The 20,076-nt window shown below is 41.0% G+C and overlaps 1 protein-coding gene and 1 pseudogene across 1 annotated transcript; both read left to right on the forward strand.

Annotated features, from left to right (window-relative positions):
- Window positions 1–1,677: 1,677 nt before the first annotated feature.
- On the forward strand, window positions 1,678–2,769 carry LOC111917033 (putative ATP synthase protein YMF19). The gene is made up of 2 exons (XM_023912689.3): window positions 1,678–1,782; window positions 2,214–2,769. The coding sequence occupies exons 1-2, from the start codon at window positions 1,678–1,680 to the stop codon at window positions 2,745–2,747; spliced, it is 639 nt and encodes a 212-aa protein (XP_023768457.3). The 3' UTR covers window positions 2,748–2,769.
- A 514-nt stretch (window positions 2,770–3,283) lies between these two features.
- On the forward strand, window positions 3,284–4,252 carry LOC122198215 (cytochrome c oxidase subunit 3-like; annotated as a pseudogene).
- The last annotated feature ends 15,824 nt before the right edge of the window (window positions 4,253–20,076 follow it).

The following is a 20,076-nucleotide window of genomic DNA, read 5'->3' on the forward strand; positions in this document are numbered from 1 at the left end:
ACAAGGTTTCAAGGAACACAAGCAACAACAAGGTAAGTTATTCTATCTATGATTCAAGTTAAAATTGTTCCCCATGTATGCTAGATAGGAATATAACCTTGGAATTCAACTTTGCATGATAATTAGACAAACATAGATCCAAGGTTATTAGGGTTGCATGTACACTTAGGAAGTGTTAGAATGCTCAAAACCCATCACTACTACACCAAAGTCTCGTACTCGAACTGGCGAGAACGACCCAACTTGCTGGCCGACTATTACCTGCTTACTTACTGGCTGACTTGGCAGCTGCCTTGAAAGCCTATTCTGATGGCAAGCAGTTACGATGGCTCCTTCCTAAATAAGTTATCTAAAAGTCAGTCTTTCTTTTTGTTTTCAACGATCTAGTGCTTGGTCCTTCACCTTTATGAGTAGGAATGACTCCCTTACATAGGTCTTATGTTCAGTACTTCGTATCAGGTTCTATCTATGGGACCTTAACGATAATTTTTTTGTTCTTTCTAAAAAAACCTATGAGGTCCGTGACTGAACCTGTGTTCAGCACATGAGTTAGCGTTACCGCGTATTTAGTGGAAGCAGATAGTTAGGGACTGACCTGGTACCATTTTGAGTTACTGCCCCGAAGTACTAGACAACCTCCTATTGAAGAATAAGGCTTTTGAGCTGCCTGAGCATTGAATTTGTAACACAGGCCAAACGAAGTCGTATTGAGGACCCTAAGTAGTACTGTCAAAAACATCGGTACGTACAACATCCCCTTTCAAATTGCTGGACCTTCACGAACTTCCTGGAAACGGAGTACCGTGCCGGCAGGATCCCTATAAAGAAAGCCGCACAGAAAGATAAGACTACTTGGAATTCGGTGGGAATCCACAAAGACAGCATAGGAGATATCGCCCATTATACTGCAATATGGTGAGCATAGCCATGTCTGATGAAAGAGCCACCTGCTGACCTAGTGTTGACGAACAAGTTCCGGAAGCATGCGAACAAGACTTGGGATCGCGGCTCGTACCAGTAAAGCAAGAGAAATCAAAGAAGGTGCACGAAGGAAGGAAGTAGCACTAGCTTGATAATTTGTTCCGAGGAATGCAAAATAGTTGGACCTCTTATTGAAGGGGGCTCTAACATCATTCTGTTATTTCACCCCAGATTAATGATTAATGAGTAGCACCGAAGGCCACTCGCGCCGCAGAAGTGGTGGTACGACACTACTTATCATACCACAATGAAAATGACCCCATTTTAATTAAAGCCCTCTATCGCTATGCTCCAACACTTATACATATGCCCCAACCTGAAGGTTCTAATGTTGCCTTGGCAGAGAGTCATCTCAGGGAGCAGTCGACTGTCATACAGATGTCGAAGGACAGTCAAGGGCACAAGTTAGAATGAAGCAATATGAGGATCAACATAGAAGTGAGAGGGAATTTTCAGTTGGAGACTGGGTTTTCTTGCGATTCCAGCCCTATACTATAGGCTTTTCCATAGCTGCTAGACAAAAAGACCCAGCAAGCATCAGCTCTTCCTGAGAAGGATTCAATCCAACCCCTGCGACTTCGTCTTCCGCTCATAAGTAAGCTCTTTTCCACGGCATATTTTGACTCTGATCTTTGCTTCCTTCATTCGGTTTCTGGTTCTTGGCTGAACCAGTAGGTTGGAAACCTTCAAAACAATATGCTGCTTTTACGCTCAAATACAAATGAAATTCGTGCTCAGTTCAAGTCAGCAGGATCTATCTCTTATGCAAGGTTTATTGATGAAGGTTACCTATTATTTATTGTAAATCTATATTTTTTATATAAAGTAAAAAAGGGCGCTCTCGTGCAATGCAATCTAAACAAGACAAACTTACAGAATCAAAGAATCTAACAAATATAGGCAGAATACACTCATGATCTGCTTCACAAATAAGAGATTGGGTCGAAATCTATTTGTGAGATTAGGGATCAGCATATATTATCATAAGCATAAACATAAGTGAGGAGACCTGATTCAAATTAAAAAAGAACCTCTAGGAAGGTACCCTCGGCCGCCTATGACGGAGGACTTTTTCCTCTTCTCTTAAGAATTTATCTGATAGGAACAGGCTAAACAAAAAGAAAAGGGGATGTTTTTCGTCGGAATAGGGGCCTGTTGACACAATCCCATTTCTTTCTCCCTATTTTTCCCATGTATTTCTTGGAAAAACCAAGGCAATTGAATTGAATTAGCAAGTCTCCAGACTGATTTACTGGAGCAGGAGAAGTCACATCACTGAATCAATCATACCTCAACTAGATCAATTGAATTATTTCACACAATTCTTTTGGTCATGCCTTTTCCTCTTTACTTTCTATATTGCCATATGCAATGATGGAGATGGACTACTTGGGATCAGCAGAATTCTAAAACTACGTAACCAACTGCTTTCACACCGTACGAACAACATCTGGAGCAAGGAGCCCAACAGTTTGGAAGATATCTTGAGAAAAGGTTTTAGCACCGGTCTATCCTATATGTACTCCAGTTTATTCGAAGTCTCCCAATGGTGTAAGGTCGACGACTTATTGGGAAAAAGGAGGAAGATCACTTTGATCTCTTGTTTCGGAGAAATTAGTGGCTCACGAGGAATGGAAAGGAACATCTTCTATTTGATCTCAAAGTCTGCATATAGCACTTCTTCCAATCCTAGATGGGGGATCACTTGTAGGAATGACATAATGCTAATCCATGTTCCACACGGCCAAGGAAGCATCGGTTTTTAATCTCATCATGACTTGGTCGTTCAGAAGAGATTCTTTCTAGATCAGAATAGTGGAATGGAAGGCACTACAAGAAAGATATACTCCTTTTCAAATTGCCCCGCGAAGACAGACGTTCGGAAAGGTTCTCGAGATTCTCAATCACTCTTTTTTTAGTGCGGAGGAATAGTACGGGAAGGGAACGAGACCAAGCCGAGCCTCTAGTAGAGTAAGCCCTTCCTACGTGTAAAAATGAATTGCAGCCTCAACCATAGAGATCAACCTGCGCCTTTGATGTTAGGCCCCGACGGAAAGTTTTCCGAAACCGAACTGAATGGAATTGTTACTTTCAAAAAATGCTTTCTGAAAAGAAAGAAGATCCATTTTCCCACGTAGTTCGTCGGTCAAACCAACAATTCTCTTCTCAAAGTAATAGGGATATCCTTTTCTAGTTAGACTTCTTGCAATGAAAGAACCATCCCTTCCTATTTGTTTTTCCTATCAGATAGAAAGAGAGACCCCAAAGAGCCTTCTTTACCATTTTAGGGGGCGGGGTGAAGGGGGGGTTTACATGCAATCGAGGCAAAATTGTTTACGCTTGAATCTCAGAGGACTCTTATCATTTGGTAGATCCAAGTCCATGGCCTATTTCGGGTTCACTCGGAGCTTTGGCAACCACCATAGGAGGTGTGATGTACATGCACTCATTTCAAGGGGGTGCAACACTTCTCAATTTGGGCCTAATCTTTATCCTATATACCATGTTCGTATGGTGGCGCGATGTTCTACGTGAATCCACGTTTGAAGGACATCATACCAAAGTCGTACAATTAGGACCTCGATATGGGTTTATTCTGTTTATCGTTTCAGAGGTTATGTTCCTTTTTGCTCTTTTTTGGGCTTCTTCTCATTCTTCTTTGGCACCTACGGTAGAGATCGGAGGTATTTGGCCCCCAAAAGGGATTGCGGTTTTAGATCCTCGGGAAATCCCTTTTCTTAATACTCTTATTCCCCTTTCATACGGAGCTGCCGTAACTTGGGCTCATCATGCTATACTCGTGGGGAAGGAAAAACGAGCAGTTTACACTTTAGTAGCTACCATTTCACTGGCTCTAGTATTCACCTCCTTTCAAGGAATGGAATATTATCAAGCGCCCCCATAATTTCGGATAGTATTTATGGTTCTACCTTTTTCTTAGCAACTGGCTTTCATGGTTTTCATGTGATTATAGGTACTCTTTTCTCGATCATATGTGGTATTTGCCAATATCTTGGTCATCTGACCAAGGAGCATCACGTTGTCTTTGAAGCAGCTGCATGGTACTGGCATTTTGTAGACGTGGTTCAGTTATTCCCATTTGTCTCTATCTATTGGTGGGGAGGTATATGAAGGAACGAATCAGTGGATTGAAGAATTCAAGCTCGAAGACAAAGAGAAGCGGGCTTTTCCACAGAATTACTGCAGCTTTCCCACTCCCTTTGATTATCATATAAAAAAAGTATCTTCCACTTTCCTACCAAATCTCTCTTTATTCTGGCACATAAATGAAGGGATCGAAGAGATTATGGTAGATCATGCTCACCAAGAAATGACCCGAAATTAGATAGATCGCTTCCCTCAGTCAGCGGGAGGCATAGTCGATGTAGGCCCTCAAACCAAACGGCGGGCAGACCAGTCGAAGGAGTAGTTCACTTACATGTTTGTACATATACTATAGTCGATTCAGCAGTCAGGCGCTTAGCAAGCAAACTTCAACATCTACTTTCGAGGTGAGTTACCTTCTAGTAGCGGTGGGTCTACAGCCACAATGCCGTCCCACCATTAGGAGATGTATGTTAGATGATTGTATTTGTGATATCATCTAGGTTTGCTACTACCTGATACGTTATATGATGGCATGATATGTGATAGTAGTAGAGTCCGGTTGTTAGGACCGAAGGGTAGGTCAGACACCCCAGCTATGTCTAACAGTATGTGATGATATGTTTATATGCCAGTATGATCTGTTATATGTGTTAGTGGTAGTAGGAGGGGAGCAGTCCCCGAGGTTCGGTCGTTAGGACCGAAGGGTAGTCAGCACCCCAGAACGGCTTGACATGGGTAGTCAGCACCCCAGAATGGCTTACCACGGGCAGGACGGCACCCCAGAATGCCCGCATGGGTAGGTCGGCACCCCAGAATGGCCATACCGGGTAGGTCGGGCACCCAAGAATTGTTTGGCATTATGTATGCTATGTGATTATATGGTATGTTGTACAGTGGGGGAACTCACTAAGCTTCGTGCTTACGGTTTTCAGACGTTGTTTCAGGTACCTCTTATGTCAAGGGGAAGGAGCTGACGCGGTAGCGTCGTATCACACACGCTCTTTTGTTTTCCGCACCATGAGTAATTCTGGGATTTTGTACTCTGACATTATCATGTTTTATGTTTTGGTTTACGGCCACGAGACATGTTTTATCAAATGTTATGATCATATGATATTTTGTTACAAACGCTTTTACAAATCACTTAATTAAAAATGAAATTTTTGGCCCGTATTTTTGGGATGTTACATTTACCGTCGAAGGAATTACGACCGTAAACGGCCGTAAACTCAAGCACATTCAAGAGGCATAAACTGTGTTCTTAAACTGTAATTAGTACATCTTAAATAACCGCAAACTATCGACTATAAACACCCCAACCGTAAACACCAAACCATAGTTTACTCGTAAACTAAAATTTTGTCAGTTTTTATTTTTATTTTTTTTAACCCTTAAAGTTTTAAAAAAAATCAGAATTAATGGATTCTCAAAGTCAAGCACATCATCAAGAGCTAGATTCTGTCATGAGCACCACTACACGAATTCCAAGACTATTATCTGCAGAAGGTTTTCCTGAATAGAAATACCAGATCGTAAAGTACATTAAAATGAAGGACTTCAAGATCTGGAGAAGCATCATCAAGAACCCTGTCAGAAGTACTACCACTATTGCAGGGCAAGTAATTGAAAAAGCTATTGAAAATTACACAGATGAAGATTTTGAGAAAGTGGAAGACCAAGAAAAGGCATTGGCCACTCTAACCATGGCTCTGTCTCCTTATATAGCTCAAGGTTTCAGAGAGTATACTTCAGCAAAAGCTTTGTAGGAAGCTTTGATTGAGGTATATGAGGGTAATGAGGACATGAAGGAAAGCCGTCAGGATATGCTACGACAAAGGTTTAGCATGTTCAACTACATTCCTGGGGAAACCCGATCCCATTCCGACCTCGATATGTGGAATGAATTCTTTCCCGGTATGCCGCTCCGCGAGCTAGGATAAAATTATCAGATGTACCTTTCGTTTACAACAACCTTAACCGCACAAGCCTGGGCTGGGCCTACCTCCATCCCTAGAGGAGCCGTATGAGGCGGAAGCTCCACGTACGGTTTTGAAGCCGAGCCTTTCCAGCAATGGGGCCTAGGGACGGATATGATGATTGGTTTAGGTAGGGCGGCCGGCCTACTACGGGCACCTGTAGGGATTAGTGTGTGAGACCGCGATCCACAAACTGACGCATGGGACTCACCCTTTACTTGGGAATAGAGAGGGGAAACATAGCATGTCACAAGAGCGAGGCGAGGTTCGGAACTCTACTGCGAGAGGGACGCCTCGCAAGCCGGGGTTTTAGAGATGACGCCTTTTGGCGAAGCCAAGTCAATTTCGGGTCACCAAACCCTGCAACTGATGAAAAGGCCCTATGGTATGGAGTAAAGGGAAGCGTGTACGTTCTCACACTCCCTGCCTTCCAAAGGTGCCTAGAGGACGGGCCAGACGCAGCAGAGCGATGACCCGGGAGCGGATTCCCCACCGGCGCGGGGGGGGGGGGCAGGAGACGGCCATCTCAAGGCACATCACGACCTACAGGCAACACCGGTGAGACCTCGGAAGGCAACCCGATTGGGAGTCAGAGGATCCATAGTACCTGCAGCCTCCCGGACTTCATATTCATCATTTTTGAAAGCAGGGGGAAGGGATCTTTTTTCTGAAACGGAAAAAAACGGAGCAGATTTGACTCGGCACAACCTAAAGATACATCCAATACCAATGATCTGTGCTTAGAATGCGTTGCTAGATCTCTACTCTAGAAAGCTATACAGGCAACAACGAGCGCGGGTTGACCCGAGGCTTACCTTTAATTACTTCTTTCACGATGAGAGAATCGCGTCCGCATCAGTCGAAGTGGTCGAAGGCCCCCTGAGTCAAAGGGAGAGCTTCTGCGCCTCTCTCCAAGAGAGACGATTCGGTATCTGAATCGATTGAAGGAGAGTGAGAGTTCGAAGTTGTCGGTAGGTCAATATCCGGGGGTTGCTTTTGATGGGTTTTGAGCATTCTAACACTTCCTAAGTGTACATGCAACCCTAATAACCTTGGATCTATGTTTGTCTAATTATCATGCAAAGTTGAATTTCCAAGGTTATATTCCTATCTAGCATACATGGGGAACAATTTTAACTTGAATGAAAGATAGAATAACTTACCTTGTTGTTGCTTATGTTCCTTGAAACCTTGTGAGCCTAGCACCCCAAGTGTGATGCCTCAAATGCTTCACACAACACCAAATGCTCTTGGAAAGACTCTTGAGATAACACACACTTCTCAAAATCGGCCAAGCCCTCTAGTTCCTTAGTAGTGCCGATTTTTGGTGGAGAATATGCTTCTTATATAGTGTTGACACACCTAGGGTTACACCATGTAAACCCTAATGTGTCATGACTCTTCATTTCCATGACCCATGGGTTTGTAACTCCCATGGAGCATCCATGGAGCATCCTATGGGTAGAACCCAACTTGATAATCCATGGAGCCTCTTAGCCCACTATACAAGATATGGATGATTTACACAATCAACCCATATATTTAATTAGTTATCCTTTGATCACTTAATTAATTCCAAATTAATTCTTTGATCAACTAATCAAATAATATTATTAATATATTAGAACTTATAATATATTAATAATCTCCAAGTGTTATTTCTCTCATTTAGTCTATCCAATTGCATGGTGCCATGCAACCCAAATGGACCATGCCGGGTCGGGTCAAGTACAAGCCCGAAATAGTTATGGACTTAGACACCTTATCCAACAGTCTCCCACTTGGATAAGTCTAATAACTATATCTCTAGTACTTCAGGAACCGACCGGCAATCGTAGCTCTTTCAAGGTTTCTCGGAACTGAGAAGATGATAGTACGCCATTTAAGATAAGTGATCATATAATCCTCCGTTCTAGATATCAGCTGGACAAATACATGGAACATTGTCTTACTTCTTGTCCAGCATTTGTTTCTCGATTTCCGATTTGTTTGACATAGAAATTAATTGAACACATCAACTTAGTTCTGACCGGGCCCGGTACATGGGTCAAAACAAAATCATCGAGGGGCCCAGATATCAGCTTCTAATCCAAGAAGGAACAGATAAACTTCGACTCATATGTTTGTTCTACCACTCATTGAATTACACACAAAAGTACGTTTTATAACATCGAGTTACCAATGCGGTTTCGTACAGTCAATGCATAACCAACTCGTAAGTAACAAATCATATCTCTAGGTTTGAAGACTTATATGATATTACCGTCTCACGATCACTCGAGATAGAATTCCATGAAGTGATTCCAGTGAGCGTGGGTTGAGTCCAATACTCAGAACTTATGAGCACTCATGATTGTTGTAGCCTTGTCCAACACCTTAGACCTCTACAACCCATCATGACAGTCTTGATTCATACCTACTTCCGACATATGACCGACTGTGGAGGTTTGAATAATATGTTATACCAAACAAAATTATTCTGGAAGTCAAAACATGCAAAAGAAATATAGTAAACGATCGACAAGAGATAGCAACACTTTACTCATAAATAAAATTCCTTTTATTCATCATCTAATGTCAATTACACTTTACAAATTTCTGGGTTATCTAACTACTAAAACTTATATCATCCTTCAGCCCTATGCTCCGAGCATGCTGGAGATGCTTAACCCTACTCAGTCCCTTCGTGAGGGGATCTGCTGGGTTCTCATCTGATGATACCCTCTTTGCCACGAGGAGTCCTTCTTCGATCCGATGTCTAATGAAATGGTATTTTCTGTCGATGTGTCTGGATCTCCCATGATCCCTTGGTTCCTTGGCTAAGGCAACAGCACTTTCACTATCACAGAAAATTTCCATTGGCTCTTTAATAGCTGGTACAACTCCAAGGTCTCCAATGAAGTTCTTCAGCCATATCGCTTCCTTTGCTGCTTCGCTAGCTGCAATATACTCTGATTCACAAGTAGAATCTGCCACTGTCTCTTGCTTGGAACTCTTCCAAGAAATTGCTCCTCCGTTTAGGGTAAAGACCCAGCCCGACTGAGAGCGGAAATTATCCCTATCAGTCTGGAAGCTAGCATCACTATACCCAACAACTCTCAAGTCATCACTCCCACCGAGGGTAAGGACCCAGTCCTTAGTCCTCCGTAGGTACTTGAGGATATTCTTTACCGCAGTCCAGTGTGCCTTGCCAGGGTTCGCCTGATACCTGCTAACCATGCTCAAAGCAAAAGCTACATCGGGTCGAGTACACGTCATAGCATACATGATCGATCCTACAGCCGAAGCATAAGGTGTTCGACTCATTTCTGCTATCTCAGCCTCAGTGCTAGGGCTTTGTGTCTTACTCAATCTGATGTTACTCTGGATGGGTAACTCTCCTTTCTTGGAATCCTGCATGCTGAATCGCTTCAGCACCTTATCCAAGTAGGTACTCTGACTAAGTCCAATTAGTCTTTTACTCCGATCTCTCAAGATTCTTATCCCTAGAATATAGGCAGCTTCACCAAGGTCCTTCATAGCGAAACACTTCCCAAGCCAGGACTTTACTTCCTGCAGGGTTGGAATGTCGTTTCCTATGAGTAGTATGTCATCCACATACAATACCAAAAAGCTAACTATACTCCCACTAACCTTGACATACACACAAGATTCATCTTCACTCCTAGAAAAGCCAAATTCCTTGACCTTTTCATCAAACCAAAGATTCCATCTGCGAGGTGCTTGCTTCAATCCATAAATGGATTTCTCAAGCTTACACACTCTATTAGGGTACTCGTTGCTGACAAAACCCTCTGGCTGACTCATGTAAACATCTTCAGCCAACTTCCCATTAAGGAAAGCGGTTTTGACATCCATCTGCCATATTTCATAATCATGAAATGCAGCTATGGCTAACAGAACCCGAATAGACTTAATCTTGGCTACCGGAGAAAAGGTCTCATCATAGTCCACTCCAGGAATTTGAGAGAAGCCCTTTGCAACCAGTCTAGCCTTATAAGTGTGTACTTTACCATCCATGTCGGTCTTCTTCTTGAAGACCCATTTGCACCCTACTGTCTTACGACCTGGTACATTCTCAACCAAGTTCCAAACTTGATTGTCATACATGGATTGTATCTCGCTATCCATAGCCTCTTTCCATTTAGCAGACTCGGGGCCTGCCATGGCTTCCTCGTAGCTGTTAGGGTCATCTTGACTTACTAGTGTTTCATCACTAATAAGTGTCTCACCTTCTGCAGTAATATGGAATCCATAGTAATGCTCAGGTGCACTCCTAACTCTCGTGGAACGTCTCAGAGGTACAGATTTGTCAATTGACTCAACAGGAGTTTCCTCCTCAAGTTGAGGGCTAGAGTTTGAAGTTCCTTCACCGCTTGATTCTTGAATTTCTTCAAGATCAATTTGCCTCCCACTGTCTCCTTGGCTTATAAACTCTCTTTCTCGAAAGACTCCTCTTCTTGCTACAAAGACCACATTGTCACTAGGTCTGTAGAAGAGGTAACCAAAGGATCGCTGTGGGTAACCGATGAAAATACACCTCTCGCTTCGAGGTTCGAGCTTATCATGAGTCTCGCGTCTCACGAAAGCCTCGCAACCCCAAATCTTGATGTGGTCTAGTTTAGGTACTTTACCAGTCCACATCTCGTGAGGAGTTTTGGCAACTTTCTTTGTAGGGACTAGATTAAGAATATGGGCGGCAGTCTCTAAGGCATACCCCCAGAATGAGATTGGTAGCGTAGCTCGACTCATCATGGAACGAACCATATCTAACAAGGTTCGATTACGCCTCTCAGCCACACCATTCAACTGTGGTGTCCTGGGAGGTGTCAATTGTGAGACTATCCCACATTCCCTTAGATAGTCGAGGAACTCTGAACTAAGATACTCACCACAACGATCGGATCGAAGCATCTTAATGTTCCTGCCCAATTGATTCTCGACTTCCTGTTTAAATTCCTTAAACCTCTCGAAAGTCTCTGACTTATGCTTGATCAAGTAGACATATCCATATCTACTATAATCATCAGTAAAAGTCAAATAATAACGATTAGCATCCCTTGTGGCATGTTTGAATGGTCCACACACATCCGTGTGTATAAGGTCCAACAAACCTTCACCCCTCTCACATGAACCTGTGAAGGGTGACTTTGTCATTTTTCCAAGTAAGCATGATTCGCAACTATCATCTGACTTTAGGTCAAACGACTCCAAGACTCCATCCTTTTGGAGTTGGCCTATGCGTTTCTTGCTTATATGTCCAAGACGACAATGCCATAAAGATGCTTTATCCAAGTTATTATTAGTAGAATCAATACACAAAACATTATTTCCCAAGTTATCTACAACAGATACAGCTTCATACACACCATCACAAGGTAATGCTTTAAAATAAAAGACATTATTATAGAAAACATCTATAGAACCAACTTCATTATTAAATGAAAAGGTAAACCCTTGTTTGTACAAAGCATGAAAGGAAATAATATTTCTTGCCATTCCTGGCGAATAACAACACTTATTCAAATCTAAACTAAACCCACTACTTAGCGATAAAGTATAAACTCCAATCTTGGTAACAGGTATAGCTTTCCTATTCCCCATGATCAAGTTTATCCTTCCTTGCTCCACATCCTCACTTCTTCTTAGTCCCTGCAAGTCACAACAAATGTGAATACCACACCCGGTATCAAGGACCCAAGATTTAGAATGGGGTGAGTTATTAGAAATGATAGTGTAAATACCTGCATGGTTGGGTTTAACTTTCCCATCCTTCACATCTTGCTGGTATTTTGGGCAGTTCCGCTTCCAATGAGCTTTTTCATGGCAATAGAAGCATTCAGCCTCTTTTGGGTCAGAAGAAGGAGTAACGAAACCTTTCTTGGTTCCACTTGAAGAAGAGCCATCAAGGGTCCGAGCCTTGGTACCCTTAGAAGAGCTCTTTCTCTTCCTCCCTCGATTCTTCCCGATTGCCAAAACCGGAGTAGAGTTTTGAGTAGGAGTGATAGCAACCGACTTCCCCTTAAGACCTGTTTCTGCGGTCTTGAGAAGTCCCTGAAGTTTGCTGAGGGTGACTTCTTCCTTGTTCATGTGATATGTCACGCGGAATTGATCATAGCACGATGGTAAGGAATGCAAAATAATATCTATTGCAAGATCCTCCGGGAAGTTCACATTAAGCTTCAGCAAACGATCCACATACCTTTGCATTTTCTGCATGTGGCTCGTGACGGATTCCCCGTCCTTCATCATGGTTGTTATCATGGAGCAGATGATCTCATACCTCTCTTGTCTTGCACTTTGATGATATCTTTCCATCAAATCTTGGTGCATGTCATAAGGGTAGAAATCTTCATAAGACTTTTGGAGTTCCGCTGTCATCGTGGCCGTCATGATGCAAGCCACTTTCGTAGCATCCCTTTCATGTGCCCGAAATTCAGCGATCTCCTGAGGAGTTGCAGTGGACTCATTAATCTCCTTAAGCTCCTTGTCAAGGACATATTCTTTGTCCTCGTAGCGGGTAATCATCCTGATGTTTCTGATCCACTCATGAAGTTGGATCCATCAAAGGTGACTTTCCCACACAAGTTCATAAGGGTAAAGGAGCCATTAGGATTAGAGCCAGAAGCATTGTTGAAAGACATCTGAAGGAAAGAGGACAAGATTAGTTTAGATATAAAAGAGTCCTTAATAAAACACCCAAATGTAATATTAAGGCTAGGATCCAATCACAATATAATATAACTTAGAAGAGGTATGCCGTAATCTAAGCTATATCATATTTGAAAGGTAGGTGAATGACGATTCACCAATTTCCACCACGAGAACCGCAATATTTTAGTATTAGGTTTTTGAATGGTTCTTAGAAATTCCTAGATTCTTTGAGATTCAATGAACTTTTCAAAGGCATGTTTCAATCTCGAGTGTGCCCTCCAAGTTTTGTGACTGGGATACCGAGGATCACAAAACGAGGTGTGAAGTAACCATGCAAATCACTTGGTACCCTTAAAGTTTATCACTCAATCGATATGCCGGTTAACCACACACGCTCCATCGATACTATAATAAACCTTAAGTCACCCTTTACCTACCTTGTTAAGTCCAAGTTAGTGTGCCGGTTAACCACACACGCTCCACCAACGACTTAATCAAAGTGTAAAGTGTAATTTCATGGAATAGCACCTTATTCACATTTTTCCTAAAGTAACTAAGATTGGGAATTTAATAAAACATTTAGTTACTTTATAATATTCATCATACTTTGAATGAGAATTAATAAGTCCTTGTCTTACCCGTTCGGCTAACGACCCTCCACCGATCAAGCAAGCGGTGGGTGAGAGTGGACACCCATTAAGTCACCATTTTATAGGCAACAACCTTATACCCACCTTATAGACCGGCTTCGTGAATGAGGCGTACTAGCGGTAAGACGACTTTGTTCTTATACATATATATATAATTATTAAATCATAATAATATAAGTATAAGGGTTGAATTTTAACTTTTAAAATTCTAGGGGTTGGAACTAAAGTTTTAACTTAACTTTACTTGTTCCAAAACTTGAGGGCAAGTTTTGTAAACTTTCAAAACTTTTCATTTCTTGTAACTTATGAGTTTAATAGAGTAATAAGATGAGGACTTTTCATTTTTCCTAACTCTTGTGTTCTTTTAATGGTTTTTATTCCAAGAGACTTTTGGTTTTCCATAACTTGAGGACAAGTTATGGACTCCATTAAAACACATTATGATCATGAATTAATCTACCACATAGGTTACAAATAATTCCTATGATCATCTAAACATCATAAGAACAAGAATATGAATATGAACACTTTCAAGAATCAAAATCACATTTAATCTTTGTAATTTTGATAACTAGTTGTTGTAAATGAGTTAGAAAAGACATTACACCTTCTAAAATAAGTTTTCAAGTACCAAAACATTTTAGGGTAATGACTCTAATCCATTTCCAGCAACTCAAGTCGAAATTCTGCACTCTGTCGACCCTACTCGCCGAGTGCATAAACCTACTCGCCGAGTAGGTTGAAGATACACATGAACTCGTCGAGTCCTCCCCATGGACTCGCCGAGTCCATCAGTCAGACAGCAAGATTTTCGACTTTCTTCAACTTTTAAGCACAAATAACAAACAAACAAGCCTAGGCTCTGATACCACTGATGGGTTTTGAGCATTCTAACACTTCCTAAGTGTACATGCAACCCTAATAACCTTGGATCTATGTTTGTCTAATTATCATGCAAAGTTGAATTTCCAAGGTTATATTCCTATCTAGCATACATGGGGAACAATTTTAACTTGAATGAAAGATAGAATAACTTACCTTGTTGTTGCTTATGTTCCTTGAAACCTTGTGAGCCTAGCACCCCAAGTGTGATGCCTCAAATGCTTCACACAACACCAAATGCTCTTGGAAAGACTCTTGAGATAACACACACTTCTCAAAATCGGCCAAGCCCTCTAGTTCCTTAGTAGTGCCGATTTTTGGTGGAGAATATGCTTCTTATATAGTGTTGACACACCTAGGGTTACACCATGTAAACCCTAATGTGTCATGACTCTTCATTTCCATGACCCATGGGTTTGTAACTCCCATGGAGCATCCATGGAGCATCCTATGGGTAGAACTCAACTTGATAATCCATGGAGCCTCTTAGCCCACTATACAAGATATGGATGATTTACACAATCAACCCATATATTTAATTAGTTATCCTTTGATCACTTAATTAATTCCAAATTAATTCTTTGATCAACTAATCAAATAATATTATTAATATATTAGAACTTATAATATATTAATAATCTCCAAGTGTTATTTCTCTCATTTAGTCTATCCAATTGCATGGTGCCATGCAACCCAAATGGACCATGCCGGGTCGGGTCAAGTACAAGCCCGAAATAGTTATGGACTTAGACACCTTATCCAACAGCTTTCCCTTAGTATTAGTCCTTCTTTGAAATACGACACCCAGAACCCTATACGGGGCAGTGAGAGGAGCTGCTTCTTCTATTTATACTTGCCCATCAGGACCCTTGCCCTATGTTAGCCAGTTTCAACTCTGGACCATACCGCAGCAGCGGTTGCCACTCGATCGAAATAGGTCTAATCCTGATATGGGTATTGGCGCCTTTGATTAAAGAATGTTCTCCGCCTTTTTCCTCCACCTACCGGGTTAGGTAATTGTTGGAATGTGCTTCATTGGAACGTAGCTAATCGTCCTTGCTTTTAGAGAATTGTTGTCTCTGCCGCGGCCTTTCTGCCTATAGTCTAAGGAACCTATTATAAGGTAGCAAGAGAGCTCTAAGAAGTGGGGGCGACCTCGTAGTTTTATAATGATTCTTTCACTCCTATCCCCTCATAAGAGGAGGATGCCAAGAGTTTCGCTCAACGGCCTTAGGACTACCTGACCTTCCTGCAATTCAATTCCCTAATGAAATCAACTACCTGTCTAAGTGCACTAGCTGACTTCTCTATTGCATAACGCTTCTCACCTGACTTCATTATCACAGCTAAGCTACCTATTGTGAGCATCTAGCCGTTGCTTCATGCTCACCTTCCTTCATAAGAATAGGCTAGGATTAGTCCGGATCTATCCTTAGTGTAGTAAAGACCATCAACATGATGAACTCTATTTGAAGGAAGGCATCTATTCAAGTCTTTACTGAATTCGATATGCGTAGATTCGATTCAGAGAAGAGATTCTTTCTTGTAAGAACATGGCAAGCTAAGTTCAGTCATTCAAAACTGGCAAGCACCCGGAAGCACTAGACCAATAAGCTAGATCTCCCTACGGGGCATTGCACGTTTAGCCAGACCGCTCCGCTCGTGCTTCTCCTTGCGTTTTGCACTAGAACAGGGAAATCGCTACTAAAGCACTTTCTCTCATGAATTGAAAGAGTTCTATCTGGGTCAAAATGCTACAGCTTGCTTATACTCTTGCAAGCAAGGCGAGAAGCGATTCTCTTAGCCGGCATACCCGATGAATCAAAAAAGTTATAATAAGGCAATCCATGGGCATGGAACCCCGAAATAGCCAATCTATAATCATTTAATCAGGTCGAAAAATTCTTGCCGGTGGGTAGAACCAAGACTCATTTTAGCCAGGAGCTTACTTTCACTACTTATTTAGCTACTTTAGGTCGTTGTAGTCCATAAAGAAGAATCAAACTTTATCAGAGCTTGCATTCGATGCCGTTGATTCAATTTCTTCATGCAATAAATTCTAAAAAGAAGCTTCCTTCGCAAGAAAGATATTATAGTAAATAGAAAACTCGCCATTCATTCATGAACTGTCTTGCCCGTGCCATCATGTCACACCCCAAAACCACGAACGGCGGAAACGTTCAGGGGTGGAGGACGTCATGTACAGTATCACAACAGTGTAATATAATAAACAAGCAACAACATCATCCATTGCATTATAAGTAAAGTTTTAATACATGTGTGTTCTTTCATTATAGTAAGACACCAAAAATATACAATGAAAATAAAAGACAAGACTTGACTGCTCCGTCTTCTCAAAACCTGTCCTCCGTACCTGTCTAGTGGCGACCTGGGAACACAAGTTATTTTGAAAGAGAGTATCAGCTTTAAAGCTGGTGAGTTTATAAGTATATAAGTGTCATTGCTTTATTTGTGGAAAATCTGTTATGAAAGCCATGTAAACCTTTAAATGAAAATGTTGTGTTAAGTATGAAATCACTAGAAAAACCCTTATTTTCTATAAGTATGAATTGTAGTCTTCTACCAAGACTCGAATGTTTTGTATGAATGAAGTGTAGTCTTCTACCAAGACCCGAATGTTTTGTATGAATGAAGTGTAGTCTTCTACCAAGACCCGAATGTTTTGTTATGACTATGTAAAATGATAGTTTTTCCTTTCTATTGACTAGTACCAAGTACTTGGTCTAACTCCTCGTTTATGTGAAAGATATCACAAAATAAAGTAAACAGGAAAGATATAATCATGTAAGTGTTAGCCGGAGGTACTGGTGCTAACAAGACGAATGTAAATGTTGACCCGAGGTACTGGGGCTAACAAGACGAATGTAAATGTTGACCCGAGGTACTGGGGCTAACAAGACGAATGTAAATGTTGACCCGAGGTACTGGGGCTAACATATTACATATAACCTAATGGACATCCGAAGATTGTCCAATTTTTCCTCTGTAGCAGCAGCAGGTGGAAGGAATGGTTAGTCCCTGTAAAGGTACTCCTAGTATAAGTAATAACCGTAGACATCCGTAGATGTTCATTACCCACTGTTGCTAACAGATGGGTTCCGGAATGGTTAGTCCCATACATATATCCCTAGGTACTGTGGATAGAGGCCCATCTAGGTATCCCAAGGTACTATGGGATAGGGTCCTGTCTTAAATATTCCGAGGTACTGTGGAATAAGTAGGAAGATTTACACAGAAGGTACTAATAAATCATCCTCGCAATTCGAGATACAAGTAATCCTGTTAATGTACACAGATAAGTGTATCTATGGAAAGGTACTCATGTAATGCGTTCATGTAATCGTTTTCATGTATCATGTAAGTATATGTAAAGGTACTCATGTATCAGGTAAACATCTGTAAGTACTCATGTATCAGGTAATGTACTAGTATAAACTCATGAATGAACTGACTCTTGTGTGACTTCTTGTAATAGAAGTAATGTTTGATATCTTCAGATTATCCCTATGATAATCTACTGTAATATAACTAGTTGCTCATGTAAGTTTACACACTCTTACAAATCAAAGGTGTGAGAAACTAAATGAAAGATGCGACTATAACATCAATACCTATATCGGAACATAAGTGTATAAGCATAGTTTAGTTCAAGAATGAAAAAAAATGGTTTTGTAAAACAGTTCATGGGTTTTGAACAATAAATAACAATGACTTGATGTCATTTGAATACCCATTTCAAAAGTAAAACATTTGGTAACAATGTGCTTTTAGGATGTAAAACCATTTCATGCATCACATTTTGTAGCATGTGAAATCTGTTAAATGACAAACACAGTTATAAAATACATATCAATGATTTAATAACATGTTTGTTTGTACTTGTATTCCCCCCATTAAAGCATTTAAACTCATTTAAAACATTGATTAGGGGTATGAACTCACCTGTAGTTGGTGATTGGAATGAACTGAACGGTATCAGATTGCTAGGTGTTAAGCGAGGACTTGTGCACACACTACGATCCTAATGAACATATAATCACACATATATGCACTCAATTAGACACAAAAGACTAATTGATAATGTTTAAGACATCCTAGACATAGATAACACTTTATGTAAGTGTTTTAAGCCTTAAGGACTTCATCTAAGCTATTGTGGGACAGGGTACTTGAGTTTAGGGTTTCCAAAGGACCCTACAAGAGAGTTTACTCTCCATAATCGATCACACATGGAGTTTACGGTTGTAAACTCTTGAGTTTACAGCCATAAACTCCCAAACATGTGTGTTTGGTATGTTTTGAAGTCCAATATGCTTTCTAGAATTATTCTAACCTAGTGGCTATGTTCTTGGAAGGGTTTAAGGCCTAGAAGTACTCCAAATAGGAGTTTACGGCCTAAAGGACATTTCCCTTTGGAGTTTACGGCCGTAAACTCCCTTGGGGTGGTTCCTTGGTTGCTTTCAAGCCTCTTGTACTAGTGGGATGTGTTCTAGACTTTTAATCCTAGCATATGAAGGCATTAGGCACCACTTAGTGCCCTTTATAGGAGTTTATGGCCCAAGAACCATGTCTTGGCCGTAAACTCACTTGTTTAAGTGATTTTGGTGTGGTTTGTTCCTTCCATTTAGTGGGTACAATTTCTTGTAAAGGGCTAGGGCCTTAGGTGTCATGAAAACACCCTTTGTGACCATTTACATGGAGTTTACGGCCTAGGAGAGTTCTGGGCCGTAAACTCACTTTTATTTGAGTCCTTTGATGTGTTTAAGACCTTAAGCTACTTGGGGAAATAACCTAGATGCAAGCCTTAAAGTCCTTAAGTCCAAAAACCACCATTTAGGCCTTTTAAATGGAGTTTACGGCCTAAGAGAGTTCTGGTCCGTAAACTCCCAATCTTGGGTGGTTTTGTGTGTGATTTCATGTCCCAAATGTGTTTACCTATTGTTCTAAAGCCTTATCCTAGCACCAATGTCGGTTTTGGCTTTGTTTCGGGAGTTTACCGCCCAAGAACACCTTGGGGAGTAAACTCCTAGATCTCATGATTTAGCCCACTAAATCATGTTATAAGCATCAAATATGTAATCTAACACTACTAGAAAGAGTTACTCACAATCTGGGATAAAAACCCGAAGATCTGTCAGAGAGAAAATGGCTTTTCTCTAGATGGAATTGTGAATAATGAATTAAATAAATTCAGAAAACTATTTATAGTCCTGAAATATTTTGACAGAAAATATTTTTATTCTTGAACTTGGGCTGTAACTTTATGAAACTTGAAATGTTCAAATTTCACAAACCCTGGAGCATCCACTCTCCTGATATCTCCTAAAGTGTAAACCCTAATGTACACTAACTTGTTCGAAAAAGTCTGAAAATCACTGAAATTGGACTGACTTCTATTGAATAGATATTGTTCGTACAAATGGAAATTTCGGGTTGTCACACATCAAGAGCTGGAGCTATATCTCTCGAAGGTGTCTTAGCTCCACCGATAGGAATTGCCCATCTATCCAGGTAACGTCACCCGTGAACCACGAACTAGACTTACAGAAAACCTAAGAAGAAAGGGAGTCTCAAGCAAAGCCATAGCACGAGAGAGAAGGCGTTCCTTCGCCGTTTTATTTCGAGGAAGGGCTCAAGTCGAGACTATTATATGTCAATAGAGAAAGCGGATTCAGAAAGAAAGCGAGTCCTTTTAGTCTGTAATCTTGTAAAAGAGGGTTTCAACTAGACTACGGGTTGTTATTCTAGTAGACATAACCCGAAAGCCGCGCAAACCAGATCACTCTAGACTTTTTACACTTGCT

Source organism: Lactuca sativa, chromosome 5 (assembly GCF_002870075.4).
Source record: "Lactuca sativa cultivar Salinas chromosome 5, Lsat_Salinas_v11, whole genome shotgun sequence".
Lineage (NCBI taxonomy): Eukaryota > Viridiplantae > Streptophyta > Magnoliopsida > Asterales > Asteraceae > Lactuca > Lactuca sativa.